This window comes from Gekko japonicus, unplaced genomic scaffold (assembly GCF_001447785.1).
Source record: "Gekko japonicus isolate JY-2015 unplaced genomic scaffold, Gekko_japonicus_V1.1 scaffold2597, whole genome shotgun sequence".
NCBI classification, from domain to species: domain Eukaryota; kingdom Metazoa; phylum Chordata; class Lepidosauria; order Squamata; family Gekkonidae; genus Gekko; species Gekko japonicus.
In genome coordinates this window covers 40677-59734 of record NW_015167615.1, presented here as the reverse complement: position 1 = coordinate 59734, position 19058 = coordinate 40677, and the positions used below count along the sequence as shown (strand labels likewise).

Below are 19058 nucleotides of genomic sequence, written 5' to 3'. Positions count from 1 at the left end.
TGAAGCTCACTCCTTCAGGAAATAACCATCTATAGGGTATTCCCTTTTTTTGTAGAAAGAGAGTAAGTTCCTTATAAAGTCTCCTCTTCTTCCTCACTACAAAGGGGATATCTTCATTTTTGATTTTTAAAGCCTTCCCCATTGTGGATTTTAGCACCAGATCCCTGGTAGATCATTTTGTAAATTTCAAATAAATTTCTCCTGGGAGTTTGTTTTTCTTTATAAAGTCCAGGTAAATCCTGTAGGCCAAGTCCATCTCATTCAATAATTCTTCTAGTTTATAATCCATTAGTGGTACAAGAGTGTCCGCTAAGAGTTCCTTTAAGTTCTCATTTTTTTCTTCTGGAATCCCCTGGAAATGTAGGACGTATGTAGATCTTTCCAGCTGGAGCTGTATTAGCTGTGTTTTGTCAGAAGATCTTTCTTTATCCGCTTCATCCATTCTTTTGTTAATACTCTCAGTCTTTCCCCCCCCATCATTTTTATTGTTTTCTGAGGTTCTTTTATCCATTTGAGTCAGTTGTTTTTGGACAGTGTCCAATTTAGTGTTGAGATGAGTTATCTGCTCCATTAGAGGGTGCAGTGCATTTGCTAGCAATGTAGAAAAGTCTGTGTTAACTTCCTGTTTCTGGGAGGTAGTTTTTTCTTTGGCATCGTTTTCCGCCCTCTCCCCACCATAATATCAACAAGAAGTAAGTTTTCCAAAACAAGATAAAAGTTCAACTATTTTAGTTGGCTTTATACTAGCATGCAGCTTAAGACTCTGTCCCCATTACAAAGGCTTTTCTTTAATCGCTTTAATTGTTCTTTCCGGAGGAGAGTCCCTCCCCCCCCCTCGCTTTTAGTAAAAGGGGATTCGCTCATTTTCTGGTGTTCTCGCTTCAACAAACTCACTCTTCAACGTCTGCTCGCTCCGATTTATCGCTTGTCCTCCACATGCTTGCTGGGGTGTGCGTAGCTTAGTCCTTAAAGGAACACAGCGGAGAGACCGTCGGAGCAAAAGAATGCCTACACCACATGCTGTCGGGGGGGGGGCAATTCTCAGCGCTCCATGGCTAGAGACCTTTCGCAAAGGTCCCTGGAGAGAGCGTACATTCGCACCCCCTCTCTAACCGCTGGTTTGCGGGCTGCGACCCTGGGAGCCTCCAGGAGACACAGCCGCCATTAGCTTTCCGAAACCCCTGTTTTGGCTGCCTCCTGCTTTGCTTCTCCCAAAATCTATAGCCAGCCCTGACTGTAGGGTGAGAATGAAGAAATCTAGTTAGCTACTTCTTTATGACAGATTGCAAATGAATGGGGAATGGATAGACTTGAATGTTACACCCGAAAGGAGGTGTTCCATTATGGTTGAGTTGTAGGATTAATCACAAGGGAGAAAAAGTGTGCAATCTCCTAGTACTTACCAGCTCTTCATCACCACCCCAACATCTTGTTTTCCTGCCAAATGTTACACCCGAAAGGAGGTGTTCCATTATGGTTGAGTTGTAGGATTAATCACAAGGGAGAAAAAGTGTGCAATCTCCTAGTACTTACCAGCTCTTCATCACCACCCCAACATCTTGTTTTCCTGCCAGACAAGAAACTACTGCTTCAGGCCTTTGGTTATACAGCTTTCTTTCTGAATAAACTTTGAGCTTTAGCCTCAATGCTTGGTAAAAGAGTGTGCAGGCATCATTGAGTACCCTGCACCTATGAATAGGATACAGAGGCTGCAGTTTTAAGTTGATACTTTATGCAAAAGTGGGTAGCTAAAAAGTATAGAAGAGCATGCAAGAGTATCAGCTGTCCAGTTCTTTACCAGAAGAAATCCACATTTAATGCTGTTAGTGCACATGCTGTGACCTTTGGTTTCGTTTGATCTGTCTAACTATACAAGGTTGCTTGCTTATACCATCACATTGTTCTGCGACTGTCCTTGCCACTGGCAGTCTTGGTCAGTCATGCCTTTTGTCCGTCTGTGTTAGTTGTTACCTGCTTATGTTCTAAACTTCCTAACATAACCATAATTTTTTCAATGAAAGCTGAGTCTTAGTATAAGTTCTGTCTGATACAGAGCCTGGGCAGCTAAAATGAGGACCCTTTGTACAGCTCTGAAACAGAGCATTGACTTGGAAATTGTTAGTGAGATGGTGCACAGATATAATTTACTATGTGTGTAGAATTTTCTTTTGTGATCGTTACAATTTGTATATCAAGGTTTCAGGAGCCTTTGCTAATGGAAAGCAGAATCTTCTGTAGTGGTTGAAAAAATTCAGCATGGCAAGATTTCCATTTACTCAAAAGGAAGATAATCCTGGATGTAAGATGTCTTACCCAAAAAAAGTTATATAGAAAAAAAATATGTACATAACTGTTAACTTGTACATGAATGTAAGACCCCGCCCCTTTTGATGGTATACTTGGTAAACCAACAACCACCTCATCTTGGATTTGAGTAAATACAGTATTTTGTAGGGTTGAAAGGAGACAAACGATTTCCTAGATTTGATGTCACTTCCTTGCTTAAATCGCCCCACATTAATATGTTAATTTTTTTCTTAAATAAAGATTATTGTTCACAGTGAGCCTCAAAATGTATCTGCTGTGGAAAAACATTATAACATGGCAAAAAGTCAGCCAAACGAGGCGAAGGATGCTTGGGAAGTAAAGGAGCTGTTGGAGGTAGGCTGTGTGTGTTTCTACAGTGTATCACTAACCACTCCATTTATTAGTGAGGCACAGGACCCATCTGTCTTGACTCAGGCAAGTACTGTAAAAGGTTTAACAGGCACTAATGGGGAATGGAGGTTTCCAGTTAATCAAATGTGAAGGATATTTTGGCTTGCTCTGCTCTACCCCCCTACCCAGAGGAATCCACACCATTGGGAACATCATAGTGATAGCCCCTGTGTCGTCCCCTTCCTGTTGAGCTATGGAACTGTCCTACACAGGAGGCAGACAAGCCCAAACCTCTGTGAAAAACCTGGCTCCCAAGAGGCAGGCTGAAGTGGAAAGAGACACCCAGAGATGATGTCTGCTGGCAGAAGCCTAGCAGTAGCTGGAGGCATCAGATGGAGAGGTGGGAGTGAGGCGTGCATGTGTCACAAGATGCAGGTGTATGGCAGTTGAGGAGCTTGCCCTTTGGGTGATGCCAGTTAACTGAGTGTTCCGGATAATCAAGTGCTGGATTACAAAGATTTTATTGTGTACGACTGTGGAAATGTAAATTACGAGAGAAGCATGCTTTCAAGGGAATATGTTTAAGCGCTTATTTTAGTCTGGGGAATCTAGAAGGCTATACAGAGCAATTAATTGCAAGATGTAATTAATATCTTTTCTTTTTAAATAATTGTCTCTGCTGTCTTAGAATGACGTATGCCCACATTTTTGCCATTACAATTTGTCGTGCCTTATATAGTTCACATGTTCCTCTCCTAGTAAGTGGTGGCAAAAATGTTTCTGGTCATGTCAAGTATGGTGTAACTATCTCCACAATAGTCATTTCATAGAAATGTTTTCAAGATGGTTTTTATTTTCTGGGATTTTTATCATTAGCTAGCTGTCACCCACTCCATCCTCCCACAACGGGGGAAGAAAAGCTTTCCCCGTTGTGGGAGGATGGAGTGGGTGACAGCTAGCTAATGATGGTGAAACAGAAATCTGTTGTTGCTAAGATATGAAGTAAATGTTTTCCTTTCATTAAAATATGTTGGCATATCTGTTCCACACAGCAATTCAGCTATGATATAGCTGAGAAGGCAGCTCATGTGTGCCTTGCACATCTCTTTACATACCAAGACTTTGATATGGGCACTCTTGGACTGGCGTATGTTGGCTCTCAAAGACAAAACAGCCATGGTGGTATCTGCCCCAAAGGTAATATTTTTTTCCTAGTTAATAAGGCATTTTTTTTTCCCTTTTTGTACTCATTCAGTGATGCAAAATTGCCTGAAGATGAAAATTAAACACCCAATGTAGATGCTTTTCAGATCAGGTCATTATCTTGAACCAAATTTCTTTGTGTGAGTAGAATAGGGCCCAAAGTAAGCCTTTACAAGCCAGTACTGAGCACCAGGAGGAATGTGGCTGAAAGGGGGAGGGAGGAGTGAATTGGCGGTACAGGGTAAAAATGAAGTAGCTTTCACCCCTGTAGCAGGAGATCTTTGTGGTCTCTGTGCAGTTCCACACATAGGTACTGTGCCTGTGCTGGACCCGAGCCTTGGCAATTTCTAGAGCTTTCCTCAGTCGTCGTGGTGCGCTTTCTCCTCAGGCTCTGGGGATCAGGCACACTGTGCACATGCTTGGAGCTTAGGAGAAGGTGCGTCCAGTTCCTCTTCAACCGCCACTTGAACCAGATCCCTCCTCTATTTTCTCCTTGATCATTTGTCTCTCAGTCTTCTTTGTTCATATTTTCCTTGGTCTTTGTCCTTTCCTAGTTTGTTTCCTTTGTTCCAAAAAAAGAGGATCCTTTGTGAGTTTGTCTTTGTCTATGTCTATGTCTCCCAATTCCTCCCCTCCCCCCCTTTCCCTCCCCTCTCTTCTGTGGAGGTCTGTGAGGGTGGTGCATGGGAGGAGCTAATTTCTTTTAAAAGTGCACTTCTTGTGGAGCTAAGCTCCCTTCTACTGATGGTCACAACCTTTGCCTCCTTTGCCTTGGAGAGGCCCACCGGATAGACTCCTGTCCTCATTGCACTAAGTTCACAAGACTGGCTTGCAGGAATCAAAGTCTTCGATTTCACAGTCTCCTAATCGAGTGTTGCCAGCCCCACCGACGTCCTCCCTGGTGTGCTTGGGTTCAACTCCACCTCCTTGGCCTCCAGTATTGACGACTTCGGTACCAAGGGCTTCGGATCCGGCCAAAAAGAATAAAAAGTTTGATGTATTGATCAAGCGTCCCACTGATTCTCCTGGAGCGGCGCACCCCCATAAGAAGCCCAAGTTGACCCAGCTGTCACCGACTACTTCAGTCACACCTCTGGTTATTTCGAGTCTTTCCACGGCCGCTGCGGTGGTACAACCATCCACTTCATCAGCCACAACCTCAGCAATGTCTCTGCTGTGACCTCCACATTCGGAGTTGGCCACAATCTCTTCTCAACAGATCCCATCAGGTCAAGTGATCAGTCAAATCTCCTCTCAGTCTCCCTCTGTGCACTCATCATCTCTGGTTTGTCTATCCCCCAAACATCTCATGATGATTGAACACAGGTGGCTACAGCAAGACCAGCCTGTCCATTCATGGAAATTGCCTCGGTCCCTGCTCACCAGACCAACATTGCTCTTATCCTTCCCAGTCTCCTTCCTGATGTCGGAGCTGGGATCAGTACTCCTCATACTCTCGGACCCCAAGACGCCATCGATCTTGATTGTCTCGTCGGTGCCAACATTGCTACTCCAGAGATTACTCCAGGTCCTGGTCCTCTTATCATCTGGACTATTCTTCTGCTTGATACAGAGGATGCTATTGGTCCCAATCCCGACGTCCGTCTGACACAAACCCTCAGATCACCTCACCACCTGGCCTTCCAGCTTATGGCCTGCACAGCCATTGATCCCATTGCCTACTGATATTTCGGTGGGTCTTCCTCTACCTCCACATGCTTCTCCTTCCCCTCTAGTGGAGGACATGGGGAATACCTCTCTGGAACCGCCAGGCTCCACCAGTGGACACCAGATTTCTTCCTTTTTTCTCAGTATGGGGCAACATCACCAACAACTCCTGGGTCCTCACCATAATTCGGGGGGGGGGTATGCCATCGAGTTTACCTCTCTTCCACCGATTCCACATTTCACACCCACTACTCCTTCCCCCACACTGCAGGATGAGGTTGCCACTTTACTGACTAAAGGAGCCATAGAGCCTGTACCACCGATGGCATACCATCAAGGTTTCTATTCTTGTTATTTCATAGTCCCCAAACGCAATGGTGGGAAATTATCGATAATGGACCTTCTAGATCTAAACCACTACATCATCTCCACCCGGTTCCAGATTATTACTTTGCAGGTGATTCTGCCACTACTGCCCAATCATGCCTGGCTGGCATCCATAGGATGCCTACTTCCATGTCACCATTCGTCTGCAATATCGTTGTTATCTACAGTTCACGGTTGGCGACTCCCATTACCAATACTGGGTCCTGCCCTTTGGTCTTTCCACCACCCCTCGCATTTTCATGAAATGCATGGCTATCATTGCTGCCGTGCTTCACCTACAGGAGAGCATCATCTACTCTTACATCGACGACTGGCTCCTTGTCTCCTCGTCGGTGACCCAGCTCGACCGCAATCTCTCAATTATTCTTCACCTTCTCTCGAGTCTCAGTCTTTGCATAAACCTCTCCTCATTACAATGGATGCCTCGCATTGGGGTTGGGGAGCCCATTGTGGGGATCTCACTGCACAAGGCCACTGGACACCCCATCAGGCTCATCTACATATCAATTGTTGGTGATCCATCACGCCCTTCGGTCCTTTCTTCCTTCCCTACAGACCCATGTAGTTCAGGTGGCCACAGAAAATGTGGTGACCATGTACTATGTCAACAAAGTTACTTTTTGTTACGAGTTAGCACATGAATCTTTGCCTGCTCACCTTCGAGCTCACTCGACATGAGCTGTCTCAACTTCTGCAGCTCTTTTGGGTGGTGCATCCCTTGAAGACATCTGTAATGCAGAGACCTGGTCCTCTCCATCCACCTTCCTCTCCCATTACTGTCTCGACCTCCAACCTCCAGCCCATTGGAAATGCTTCCTTTGGTAATACAATGCTGTAGTCTCTCTTCCAGTAGACAACCGCTGCCCTGCAACACAAGGTGAGCTCGTTGGATGTTTATTCTATGTTGGGAACTTTCTCTTCTTGTCTTTCAGTTGCCAGCACCTGCCATCCTGCTTTGGTCCAGCTCGCTAGTCACCTATGTGTGGGACTGCACGAAGAAGATAAATAGGTTGCTTACCTGTAACTGATGATCTTTGAGTGGTCATCTATGCAGTCACACATGCCTGCCCAGCCTTCCCCTCTGCTGGCATTCACTTACCTTTGTTGACGGGACTTACCAGCGGTGGTTGAAGGAACTGAGTGGGATGTGCCTTCTCCTCAGATCTGAACATGCACAGAGCATGCCCGCGCCACAAAGCATGCCACAATGACTGAGGAAAACTCTAGAATTCTCTGAGGATCAGGTATGGTGCAGGTGCAGTACCCATGTGTGTGACTGCACAGATGACCACTCGAAGATCATCAGTTACAGGTAAGCAACTGTTTTTATGATTGCACATGAGGAGATAATTTTGACACCGTAGCTACTTGAATTACTCTGTTTATTATTTTTAAATTGTATATTTGTTTCTCTTAGCCACCTTCAGCAAATTCTAGAGTGGGATATAAATCTTTTTAATAGTCAATAAAGGAGCCTTCTTATAGGGAGCCCAACCCTGAGTTTTGTAGGTGTTCTCAGTGGTAACATGTACATCATAAATCAAGGACACAAACGGGTTTTTTAAAATTATTATTAAGGCCTTGAAGCTAAAAATACATATTTATTTCTTGCCCAAATGTTTACAGTCTTGCTTCATACATCTGGCAGATTTTTAGAGCAATTCTCAGTCATGATTATAACAGTGACAGTTTTTATTAGAATATTTATATCAGGCCTTTGTGGCTCAGGATAGCTACTGACAAGTGACGTCTGCAGTGTGAATGTGAGCTCTACTGTACATACAGTTCAGAAATGTGTGGTTGTAGTGGAACAAGAAATTAGTAGCAATGCAGAACAAGAGAGATGGACATGATTATGTGCCACAGAGAGACCTGTGAATCCTCCTGCTGTTGTCCAGACACTTGTGCCACTAGGCATTCATATCCTAGATTAGGAATCAGCTTATCAGAGACTAATCTGTGAATTGCAAGACAGTGTAAAAGGAAGCTCCCGTTCCTTTGAGAACTGGAGAAGCAGAGGTTCTCATGCAGACACCATAGCAATGCAGAACAAGAGAGATGGACATGATTATGTGCCACAGAGAGACCTGTGAATCCTCCTGCTGTTGTCCAGACACTTGTGCCACTAGGCATTCATATCCTAGATTAGGAATCAGCTCATCAGAGACTAATCTGTCAATTGCGAGACAGTGTAAAAGGAAGCTCCAATTCCTTTGAGAACTGGAGAAGCAGAGGGTCTCATGCAGACACCGTACAAATTTACATTGTAGTCCTATAACTTCAACCTTATGCACTCTCTCATTCCTGCAGCATATTACAATGCAGCTGTTGGGAAGGATGTCTACCTCAACAGTGGTTTAACCAGCACAAAGAACTATGGCAAAACTATCCTTACTAAGGTATAGTTTAAAAAAAAGTGAATCTTTTTTATGGCAAGTTTTGACTTTAAGTTAATGTCTTGGAGCCTGTCTTTAGTGTTCATCCAGCAATACGTGGAATGCTGGTATGTTGCACCTCCTGATAAGCTAAACAATAGGGTTTCTCTCTTTAGAACTAATTGCCGGTCTGAGGTCAGAGAACCAGATTTGTGTAACAAGTATTTCTACTGCCTCTTACAAAAACTCTGGTCTCAGACTGGGACTTGAAGACATGATTAAGCAATAGTTTGATATAGTCAAACTAGTGTTGAGCACTCTTTAATGTCGAGTCCCTGTGTAGAAATGGCTGTGGCATTCATACTCTGCTGTGTTTGAGTGTCTCCACTTGCCCTTGAACTCTGACCAATTTCATAATAAGGAATGAAGATGGGTAGCTGCCATCCTGCATTGTTTCTAAGGAACAGTGTTGATATAACAGCTTTTGTTGGTCTTGGTGACTTCTGGCTTCAGAGGCTGAAGGTATGGCGTGAGCTAGAAGGTGATAGACTACCCTTTGACTGCTTTCTTGTCTCTCCATAGAGGCAGCAATAATAGTGGGCTGCTGTATTTATCCTCAGCTGATAATATTTGGTCTAGCTTGTGGAGGTGTAATGGTGAGGGAGAAAGGAATCCATGGTGGATTCTTTGACTGGCACTGTAAATTAACATTGCACAGACGAACAGTGGCATGCTAAGCAGAGCTGCGTTCTTCAAAATGTATTGTTTTTAGCAGGCTTAGAAGGATGTAACTGCTAAGGATTGCACTGTAAGGCAAGCTTCGGATCTCCTTTTCTTATTTCAGTATGATCTTCCACACACGTGAATATTACCTCTCTGGTATGCTATACTCTGCATGATGAGGATTAGCTTGATCCCAGTTCTGTGCAAGGAGAAGGGGGTTCAGGCCTGTAGGGGCATCTCATATCTCATGCAGGGGCATACGGCGGGGCATCTCAGGGCCATGCCCCCTCAATTTAACACCACGTCCCACAAGTTTCTATACCAGAAATAGAGTTGCCAAGTCGTGGCAGGGGATCGTAGCTCTTCACAGAATCCTTGCCGCGGGGACAGCGAGACGCGTTGCACCCACCGTCGCCAGGATCTGATGCTACGCATCGCTCTGGCAATGGGGCTCCAAACACAGGCTTTAATTAAAGGATCGATCTTTTAAACTGTTTGAGCTGTCAGTAGTCTGTTTTTATGCTGTGATGGATTTTTAATGCTGGATTTTGTTCGATATTTTTTGATGCTTTGTATTTTGTAAGCCATCTTAGGCAGGTTCCAGGAGAAGCAGCATAAAAAAAACTACTGAATAGCTAAAATCCGACAATGCAACAGGACAGGATCGCAAACATTTCAGTCCACTCTGTTCCACACAACGCACGTTTCTAACACGTGTTTCTCTTTTATAACAAGGAAGCAGACTTGGTTACCACTCATGAGTTAGGGCACAATTTTGGAGCGGAGCACGATCCTGATGGACTGGCAGTGTGCGCCCCGACTGAAGACCAGGGAGGAAAATATGTTATGTATCCAATTGCTGTGAGTGGAGATCACGAAAACAACAAGGTATTCTTAAAATTCTGTTTGATTTGTGTGTGTGTTTATCACTTCCTGTGTTAACAAAATGGTTATCGTTAGTGGAAAATCACAGGCTAGGACTGTACAGATTGCCCAAAGCCCTGATAATGTGCGGGGGGGGGGAATTACCAAAGGAATCCCAGTTCTCTTCTAAAACTGGCAGGGGTTCTGAATATTGACAACAGAGAGCGGAGTGCAGGCAGGCCTCAGATCAGAATGGTTCACTAAAGTTACGTTTGTCTGCAAAGAAAACCATGCCATGTTGTGTATCCTCTTGGCTCTGAATTGGTAAAGGGGGGATCCTTCTGTGCAGTCTTTATAACCTCTTCAAGGAAAGATGAGCTGTTAAGTGCTTTGGGAAGTGGTGGTTGACTTTACATACAAGAATCATCTTTGAAGTTGTGATGTAGGTGTTTGTACACACAAACTGCAAACAGTCATCTTCAATACCATGCAGTGTACTTTATGTGCATTTGACATGTACCTTCCAAATAATCTCACTGGCAAACCTTGCGTTATGACATCCTCATCACATTATACGTAGTTGATAACTGTTTGTTGTAGACTGGCTGAAATTGTTACCTGCAGTAGTGCAAGGTTAGGGATGTGCACCATAAAAAAAATTGGGTATTTTTCAGATCCAGATTATCAGGGAGCCAAACCCTCCCCCTGTATTCTTGGTTCTTCAGATCCCACACACCAGTTTGATATTTGGGTCCAAAGTTTTTTCAGGATTCTGATATTATTTGGCTCCATAATTTCCTACAGGGAATCTTTCTGGCAGGCTGTTTTTTAAGCAAATGGCACCAGTGATGCAGTGGAGTTGTGATGGTGCCTGTCCACTAAATAACTCCCCAGTTTCAATTGAATTGGACCAAGAAATCCTATGGGCTCCTGAACAAGATGCCCCCAGCCATCCTACCTTGATTTTCTCTGTGTATGTGGTGGGGAGGGATTCCATGCTTTCTCCGGGACAAAGAGGAAGAAAAACATAAGAGGAAATGTAAGAGGAAAAAAACAATCACTGGCCAAAAGGCTTCCAATGCAAATAGGACCAACAAGCCCAGCAGAATCAGTGCAGAATCAGGAATCCCAGCTGAACCATGGGACAATGTGGCAAGCCTAGCAGAGCCAATGTCAAAGCAGAAAATTTGAGACAAACTGATTTAACAAGAAGAGACATACTAAAATGAATGACAGGATTGCCCATTGGCAACAATGGAAGATGATGGAACGGGCATTGGACATAATGGGAGCCAGGATTGCCAGTCCGAGAGCACTGATTCCAATACCGGGGTCCATCATTCCACTCTGGGGGCTTTCACTCCAGTCCTAGAGACAGTCATTGTAAATCCATTCTCTGTTTTCATTGCAACTTTTGTGTGCCGTGATGTATTTCAGTGGAGCCCCTGACTCCCATTATATCCAATGGGATATAATGGGATATAATTATATCCAATATCATTTGTTTTACTACATACCCCCAATGTCAAACCAACTCGAGTTGAGAACACAGTGTTGCAAGACGAAATCCATTCTCTGTTTTCATTGCAACTTTTGTGTGCCGTGATGTATTTCAGTGGAGCCCCTGACTCCCATTATATCCAATGGGCATTCCGTCATTGCCCACTGTTGCCAGTGGGCGATCCTGTCATTTGTTTTACTACATACCCCCACTGTCAAACCAACTTGAGTTGAGAACACAGTGTTGCAAGACGAGGAGTTAGTGTGAGCTAGCTCACAGTTTTTTAGCCTCTGGCTCACACATTTTTGTCTCAGCTCAGGAAGGAGGGCTCCAGAGCAAACTAATTTATGCAGTAGCTAAATCGCTTGCTCACAACTTTAAAGCCAGTAGCTCACAAAGTAGAAGTTTTGCTCACAAGACTCCACAGCTTAGAGTGAACATTGCTTGCAATATTCACAGTTATTCCTGAATATTTCTGGAATTTTTGGGACCCATTTACTGGTATCCCAGAACATTTCAGATACCATCTGGTCAGTATTTTATCAGTATTTTCTGGATATTTATTCAGACTGGAAATAACTGAACACACATCCCTAGTGCAGTCCAGTTGAACCTGTTGACTTTTGGTTTGATTTCTTGCGGAGGCATTGCTGCAGAGGACACAAGTCCTTGACTATAGTCCTTTCCTGAAGCTTATAGTACAAATACTGCTTATACCCAGGCAACCTCGTACCATGGCCATTTTCCAGGTGTAATCAGGACACTATATGCAGTATGGTATCTGAGATGCTGTAAGGAAGTTTACCTGATTCTACAAACATACTCCAGAAAGATTCCATTGAAGCCTGGCTGAAATGTGAATGGAATAACTGGTTAGAAATTATTTCTCACATAGATTTGTAATGGTGTGGTGATTGGGCTGTATGTGAGTGTTCTGTTTATCTTTGTATGTAGACAGCGTCTCACGGATTACTCAGTTCAAGTGTGTATGAACACAAAAATGATACTCTTGGGAAACTGAATTCTGGGCCAGGTTCATTACTTCGTGCGCGCTGGTATATCTGTAGGGTGCATATAATCATGAATTTGTCACTGCTACTGTATCCCACTCTTCTGTCCTGCGATGCTTTTAGATGTTTTCAAGTTGCAGTAAAGAATCCATCCTTCGGACTATTGAAACCAAAGCTCCGGAGTGCTTCAAAGAGCACAACAACAAAGTGTGTGGCAACTCCAGGGTGGATGAAGGCGAGGAGTGTGACCCTGGCCTCTTGCATCGGTACATTGATCTTTGCTGCACATCTGACTGCACACTGAAGCCAAGTGCAACATGCAGGTAAGCTGGCTGCTGGGAAGGGGAGAGTCCTAGTTGCAAAAAAATTGTGGGGCTAAGCAGTTAGTGGGCGCTTGTCTTTGCAAGCAGGAAGTGGCATCCATTATGTTGCATGCATGGAAGAGGTGAATGGGAAAAGGCAAGCTAGATGCAAGTCCAGGAGCACATTCAGGACCAACAAGATTTCGGGGCTTTTGTTTGAGCTTTTGAGAGTTCAAGCTCCATTTGTCAGGCAGAAGGGAGAGGCAAGAGAACAACTGAAGGGAGCCTCCCTAAATCAAAGTGCTTCTAATTTTATGCATACAGTTATAGCTGTATCTATTACATTTCTTTCCAAACTTCTTACTGCTCTGTAAATTTGTAAACTGAAAATTTACACAGTTGGGATGACTGATTCTTTCTCCCGTTGCTTCTCCACCACCCTTTCATAGCGATCGGAACAGCCCCTGCTGTAAAGGATGCCAGTTTGAAAGTGCACAGAAGAAGTGCCAAGAAGCCATCAACGCTACTTGCAAAGGGGAGTCCTATTGCACAGGTGTGTTACTGGGTCTTTTTATTTAGTTATTATATGTCCTTTTAAAACCAACTGCTGTGCATCTGTTATTCTCTCCTAATGTCGGTTCCTATTAGTACAACCTGTACGATTGGTTTTAGAGTAAGTGTGTTGCCTGTAGTGCCTGGGTAAATCTCTCTCTATGTGTGTGTGTGTGTGTGTGTGTGTGTGTGTGTGTGTGTGTGTGTGTGTGTGTGAATAAAATGCATAGGGGGGAATGATGTGGCCATTTATCACCCAGTGTCTAATGTACCCTTTCTGGGCAAAGTGGGGAGATGGGAGGGGGGGGGAAAGAGAGAGAGCGCTGACAAGGGCTTGCCCCACCAGCTGCTCAGAGGGACCTGAGTCCCTCTGGATTTGTAGTTCCTATGCCACAAGGTCTGGGTCTTGCAAAAAAAAGGGGGACAGACTGAAGAGCTCTCCAGAGCTGAGCTTCCTCCAGGTTTGTCTTGGGGAGGGGGGCTTTCCCAAAGGGAAAAATATCTATACTGCACGATTTTTACATTCCGTTTCAGATGCACGCTCAGGGTTCTGCAAAGGCAAGCAAACCCCCCCCCCCCAACCTCCCTCTGCTGCTGCTGGCACCACCATGACTACATTGCCAGCCTCTCTTTTGCTGCTGCCGCCTCTGTGCGTGTCTGGGGGAGCCGGCGCTTTTTTGCTTGTTCACGCACTGGCTGCAGTTTAATTTCAGTTTGCTCACTCGTGCTCTCACTCTCTGTCTCTCGGTGTGTGGTGTGCACAAGCCAGCGCCAGCTGAGAAGGCAATCAACAGGCAACTCAGGGCTGGACGCAGAGATTAAAAAGAGGGAGGGACAACCGTCTCTGCGCGCACACTCACTCACACATACACACACAGTCCACACCGGTCCTCCTTGCCCAGGAGAAATCTTCTGCATTCAGCAGATGGTAGTTGCCACCACCGTGCACACCCCTTCAGCTCCCCTGACCAGCCACTTTGGGTCGCTTCCATCCCCAAGGAAAAAAGCCTCCCCGCCAGGGCCAGCTGGTCAGTGCACTGCACAAGCTGGTCGAGGCGTCTGCAGGATGGGTGGGCAGCCTCAATCCCCTGGCTCTAATGCAAGATGATTTCTTCCTCCCCCTGCAGAAGGTGGTGGGCTTCTTCCTCTCCCCCCTCGTTGCCCATATCTCCCCCTGGAAGGCACAGCCAGAACGGCAGGAGAACGGTGAGAGCCAGTTTGGTGTAGTGGTTAAGTGCGTGGACTCTAATCTGAGAGAACCGGGTTTGATTCCCCACTCCTCCACATGCAGCTGCTGGTATGACCTTGGGCAAGCCGTAGTTCTGATAAGAGCTGTTCTTGAAAAAAGAACAGTTTCTGTCAAGAGCTCTCTCAGCCCCACCTACCTCACAGGGAAGGGGAAGGGAAGGGGAAGGGAAAGGAGTTGGTAAGCCGCTCTGAGACTTCTTCGGGTAGTGAAGGGCAGGGTATAAATCCAATCTCCTCTTCTTCTTGAGGCAGCTGGTTGAGTCAGATGCAACTCCCCCCCCCCGCTCACACCGCCACACATACTCTTACACATCTACACACACACGAGTGAGCATACACCAGTCCCACACATTGCTCCCTGCGGCACAGCCATTGGGTTGCAGTCGCCACCCAGAGAGGAGATGGGTGGAGGGAGAGCAGGAGGGGGTTCATCTCAGGGCCACTTTCAACCACTCAAGGATGGGGTCTTTTTATCCTGGCTTGGAGAAAGCGGTAGCAGCTTGATGTGTGACTGTGCAAAATGTGGGAATGCGGGTGGTTTGAAAGAGGGTGATCATCTGCTCGCCTACTTGGGAGTAAGCCCTCCCGAAGTGAATGGGATTTGCTTCCATGTAAAGGGTCTGCAGAGATTTTGGCTTATAGCTGTATGACGGACCCCTGCTCCTTCTGTTCTGTGAGGCAGATTTTCCCGCCAAAACACTGTTCACCACTCTGACTGAGCAGCCTCTTAGTAGCATGTTTGAATTATAAACTTATAACTTTCTTTGTGTCCCACCCAGTGTTAAATAAGTTATTTGGCTTTTGCCCAGGCCAGAGTTTTATTGTAACTCAGCAGGAGCCCTCTTATAAAACCCTTTGGAAATGGCACTTGACACGAAGTAGAAACAAAAAAAGGTTGATTTTATTGAACAGGCAACAGAGTATAATTGAAGCTTAAATTCTAAGAGACTCATTTCTTTACTGTGAGAGATTGGTTTATCTTGTAGTTTTCCTTCAGCAACTACATGTCTTAATAAAGTTTCCTAAAAATATCTTATTTAGAACTTTCTTCCTGGTTATCAATATTTCCCTTTTGGAATTATAACTTTCCTTTTCTGTACTCTTGAGGAGTCTAAGATCATTTCCCTTTTTCACTTCTCAAACCAGAGGCCCCTCCTGAGTTGAACCCTCTGAATAACTGGATAAGGAATATCCTCCTTTTCCTAGGAGCGATAACCCTTTTCTGTTTGGCTAGGCTGGCAGTTACCCACCAACTGCCCAGCCCCTTCTGAAACCTAAATCCCAGTTGTAGAGACAGTGAATAAACAGAATTCAGCTAGTGCTGACACTTAGATGTTAAGTTCTGATTACTGAACTTTTCCCAAAATGTGTTGGTGTACAGTAAAGGCTAGGAGTTGTGTCCTTTCACTTCCCAAGTTACTTGTCTGTTTTCCTCAGACTGACACACACATACTCCTACTGACTGACTCTGACGAGACACATAAGATTTTATAAAACTCTCCTCAGCAGGCGCTGACCAATCAGAGAGAAGGGGTTGCATGCAGGCAGCATCCTGTCACTCAAACGGCTTTTCAGTGAGACATTAACCCCTAATCTCCCAGATCTCTGAGTCTGATAGCATCCTGTTTTTGGCGGTCAATTAGTCACAGGCTGCTGCCCAAAGTGCACACCTCGGGGGAGTGAGTGTTGTTGGAAACCCATGCAGTTTTTCTCTTGATTCCTCTTTACCCGGTTTCTCCCTGAAATCTCACAATTTATTTCTTTCCCTCTTTTTAAGAATTTGGAGTCTGTTTCTAATGGGGGGAGGGCAGCAATTTGACTCTGTACATGCTCAGAGGCACAGTGTCTACCTCCTCCTACTGCACCACCCTATGTTGTGTAACTTAAGACAGTTGCAAGGGCTGACCTTACTTAATAGAAATCAAAGACAATTCCATTTTTAAGAGAGACGATAAGTGGAATCAATGGCCATACCTTTTTAAAAAGTGAATTTTAGAAACAATTTTTTTTTAAAGCCTGATATTGTTATTCACCTACTATTGCCATTCGGCATGTGAACTCACCTTTATAAAGTTTATATTTCTGGTACCTCATGTTACATTTTATGGCACGCATGGCTTGGCCCAGCAAAGTGACATTTATGTCAGATCCAGCCTTCATAACAAATTAGTTCAATGCCCCTGTTCTAGGTCATTTTCTACTCTCATTTGGCATCCATTATAGGAAGCTTTCTGTGAAGACCTTCAGACTTGTATTATGAATAACCTTGTGAAGACTTCTTGTTTCTTTCAGTAACTCACGGAAGTTACCTGTTTGCACCCAAAAAGGCTCATACTAAGCAGTAGCTCCTTCTTGCCAAATCTGTTTATAGGCAATAGCAGTGAGTGTCCTCCTCCTGGCAATGCTCCGGATGACACGGTCTGCGTGGATTTGGGAAAGTGCAAAGATGGGGGATGCGTACCATTCTGTGAGAGGGAGCTAGACCTACGTTCCTGTGCTTGCAACGGTGAGAAGAAACTGCTGACTTCCCTTTAAAAGTCCCTCAAACTCTGAGTAGGTGATACCCCTTGCATATCTTTCCTATTACCCAGAAAACAAGGGGACGCACATGTAAGCACCTTCACAAATGCAGCCCCACAACCCTAACCATGGTTTCAGGATTTTTTAGGCCTATATATGCAAGTGGGCTTGAGGCAATATTAATATTTCTTTTGCTGTCTTCCTAAAGTAAACACCACCACCACCACCACCCCTGAAACTTGTCCTGCAGAGGAAAAATGTACTGTTGCCTCTGCGTTTTCCTTGGAAAGAGGCAAATAGCAGCTTTGATGCAAACAGAAAAAGTCAATAGCAAGGCCCCTTCCCATCCAGAGCATGTGTATTTTTCCTGTGCGTGTGCACAATGTACATGTGTATGGAGGGAGGAGAGGTGGATGAGAAAGGGTGCTGGTGCTGTCCAAAGCAAAGGTTCGTATGTGTGCTGCCTCCTTCCCATAAGAGAAAGAGGAGAGAAGTGGCTGTTGTTGCTTTAAAGGATATGAAGGGATTACAGCAGCACTGGAGGAGGAGCAGAGAGCTACGTTCAATTGCTTAGAGAGTGACTCGTCACTCCTGAGTGACCTTCAGCCAACCCCTGCCCTTATTTTCTGTTTTCCAGACCTGGTGTATTCCAGTGTTCCTCTTTCATGTCAGTTACATTTTTGTTGGTTCCATTACTGCTTTGACTACCTTTGTTGCTTGTTTATCGGGAAAGGACAGCTGTTAGGATCAAGAGAGTGAAAGGACTTCCCTTTATATAAGGAATAATATGTAACTGTGTAAAAAGCAGCTGTGAAAAAAAATGTAATTGGCTTGCTTCATTTCAGAAACGGACCATTCCTGTAAGGTCTGCTGTCGAGATAAACAAGGGAGATGCAAACCATATGTTGATGCCAACGAGAATTTCTTATATTTGAGGAAGGGGAAGCCCTGCACTGTGGGATTCTGTGACATGAATGTGAGTTTACGTACACTTGACTGGGGAGACTAGGATCTGGGAGACCCAAGTTCGAATCCCCACTCTGCATGGAAGCTTGAGGGGGCGGGTGACCTTGAGCCAGTCACACACCCTCAGCCCTAAACTGCCTCACAGGGCTGTTGTGAGGAGAGGAGAATGATTTAAGCTGCTTTGGGCCCACTTTGGGGAGAAAGGTGGGGGGTGGGTAAATGAAGTAAATTAAACACAGATGCACATCAACAGGAATATACATTTTTTTAAAAAAAGCAAACCACAGCCTGCATTTACAAGCCATCAAAGGCATATCAGACAAGTTCTGCTTTACAGAGCCTCTAGAATCTTTGCAAGGTTGGGGCTTTTCTTATGCCCTCTGAAATCTCCTTTCACAGCACGGGTCCCCCACCAAGAAAACACGTGCCTGAGAAAACCCATTTTTACTGACGTATGTGGAGGAACTGCTGCTAATCCCTGGTCTGATGATCAGACCTGCCTTGTGGGCACATTTGGGTTCTACACCAATTAAAGGGGCTTTTCTAGTTCTTCCATCCCAGTGAAGCCTGTCCCTTCTCTCACAATGGTTTGGTTGAAATGTTTTTTTGTATTAAAATGGTTTCTTAAACAAATACTGTGTCTCTCAGGGCAAATGTGAGAAGCGAGTGCAGGATGTGATTGAACGACTTTGGGTTTTCATTGATCAGCTTAGCATCAATACATTTGGTAAGTTGCATTTATTTTGTACCTTGAAATACACAACTTTTCTTCTTACGCCTGCTGTGTTGCTTGTGTGAAATATCTTGATTTCTGCACATAAAGATGGATTCCTATATCAGACCTTTATATCAGGAACACTGATAATCGTTACCTTGTAGCCACTGTTTGGCAATACCGTGCAAAACCACATTTATTTTTATGTAAGAGGCTGAACTGTAAAAACATGCCTTTTAAAGAGGCCAAGAGGGCCTCTTATAGGCTGGAGGGTTTGAGGTGTGACTTTTGGCCTCAGAGCATAATCAGATAATACAAGAGTTGTATGTAACAACTTCAGTAATTCCTGTAGTAGTCTAAAATAGG

At 44.7% G+C, this 19058-nt stretch overlaps 1 protein-coding gene across 2 annotated transcripts in view; it reads left to right on the top strand.

Annotated features, from left to right (window-relative positions):
* ADAM17 (ADAM metallopeptidase domain 17) overlaps window positions 1–19058 on the top strand; it is a 50884-nt gene that overhangs the window by 26286 nt on the left and 5540 nt on the right. For both annotated transcript variants that reach the window (XR_001482596.1, XM_015414012.1), the window contains exons 8-16: window positions 2548–2661; window positions 3711–3855; window positions 8227–8315; window positions 9750–9902; window positions 12513–12712; window positions 13141–13244; window positions 16863–16997; window positions 17857–17987; window positions 18626–18704. Coding sequence is in view for 1 of the 2 variants with exons in the window: in XM_015414012.1 (XP_015269498.1) it covers window positions 2548–2661; window positions 3711–3855; window positions 8227–8315; window positions 9750–9902; window positions 12513–12712; window positions 13141–13244; window positions 16863–16997; window positions 17857–17987; window positions 18626–18704 (1150 nt within the window). In the remaining variant the exon portion in view is untranslated. The remainder of the gene's footprint in view (window positions 1–2547; window positions 2662–3710; window positions 3856–8226; window positions 8316–9749; window positions 9903–12512; window positions 12713–13140; window positions 13245–16862; window positions 16998–17856; window positions 17988–18625; window positions 18705–19058) is intronic.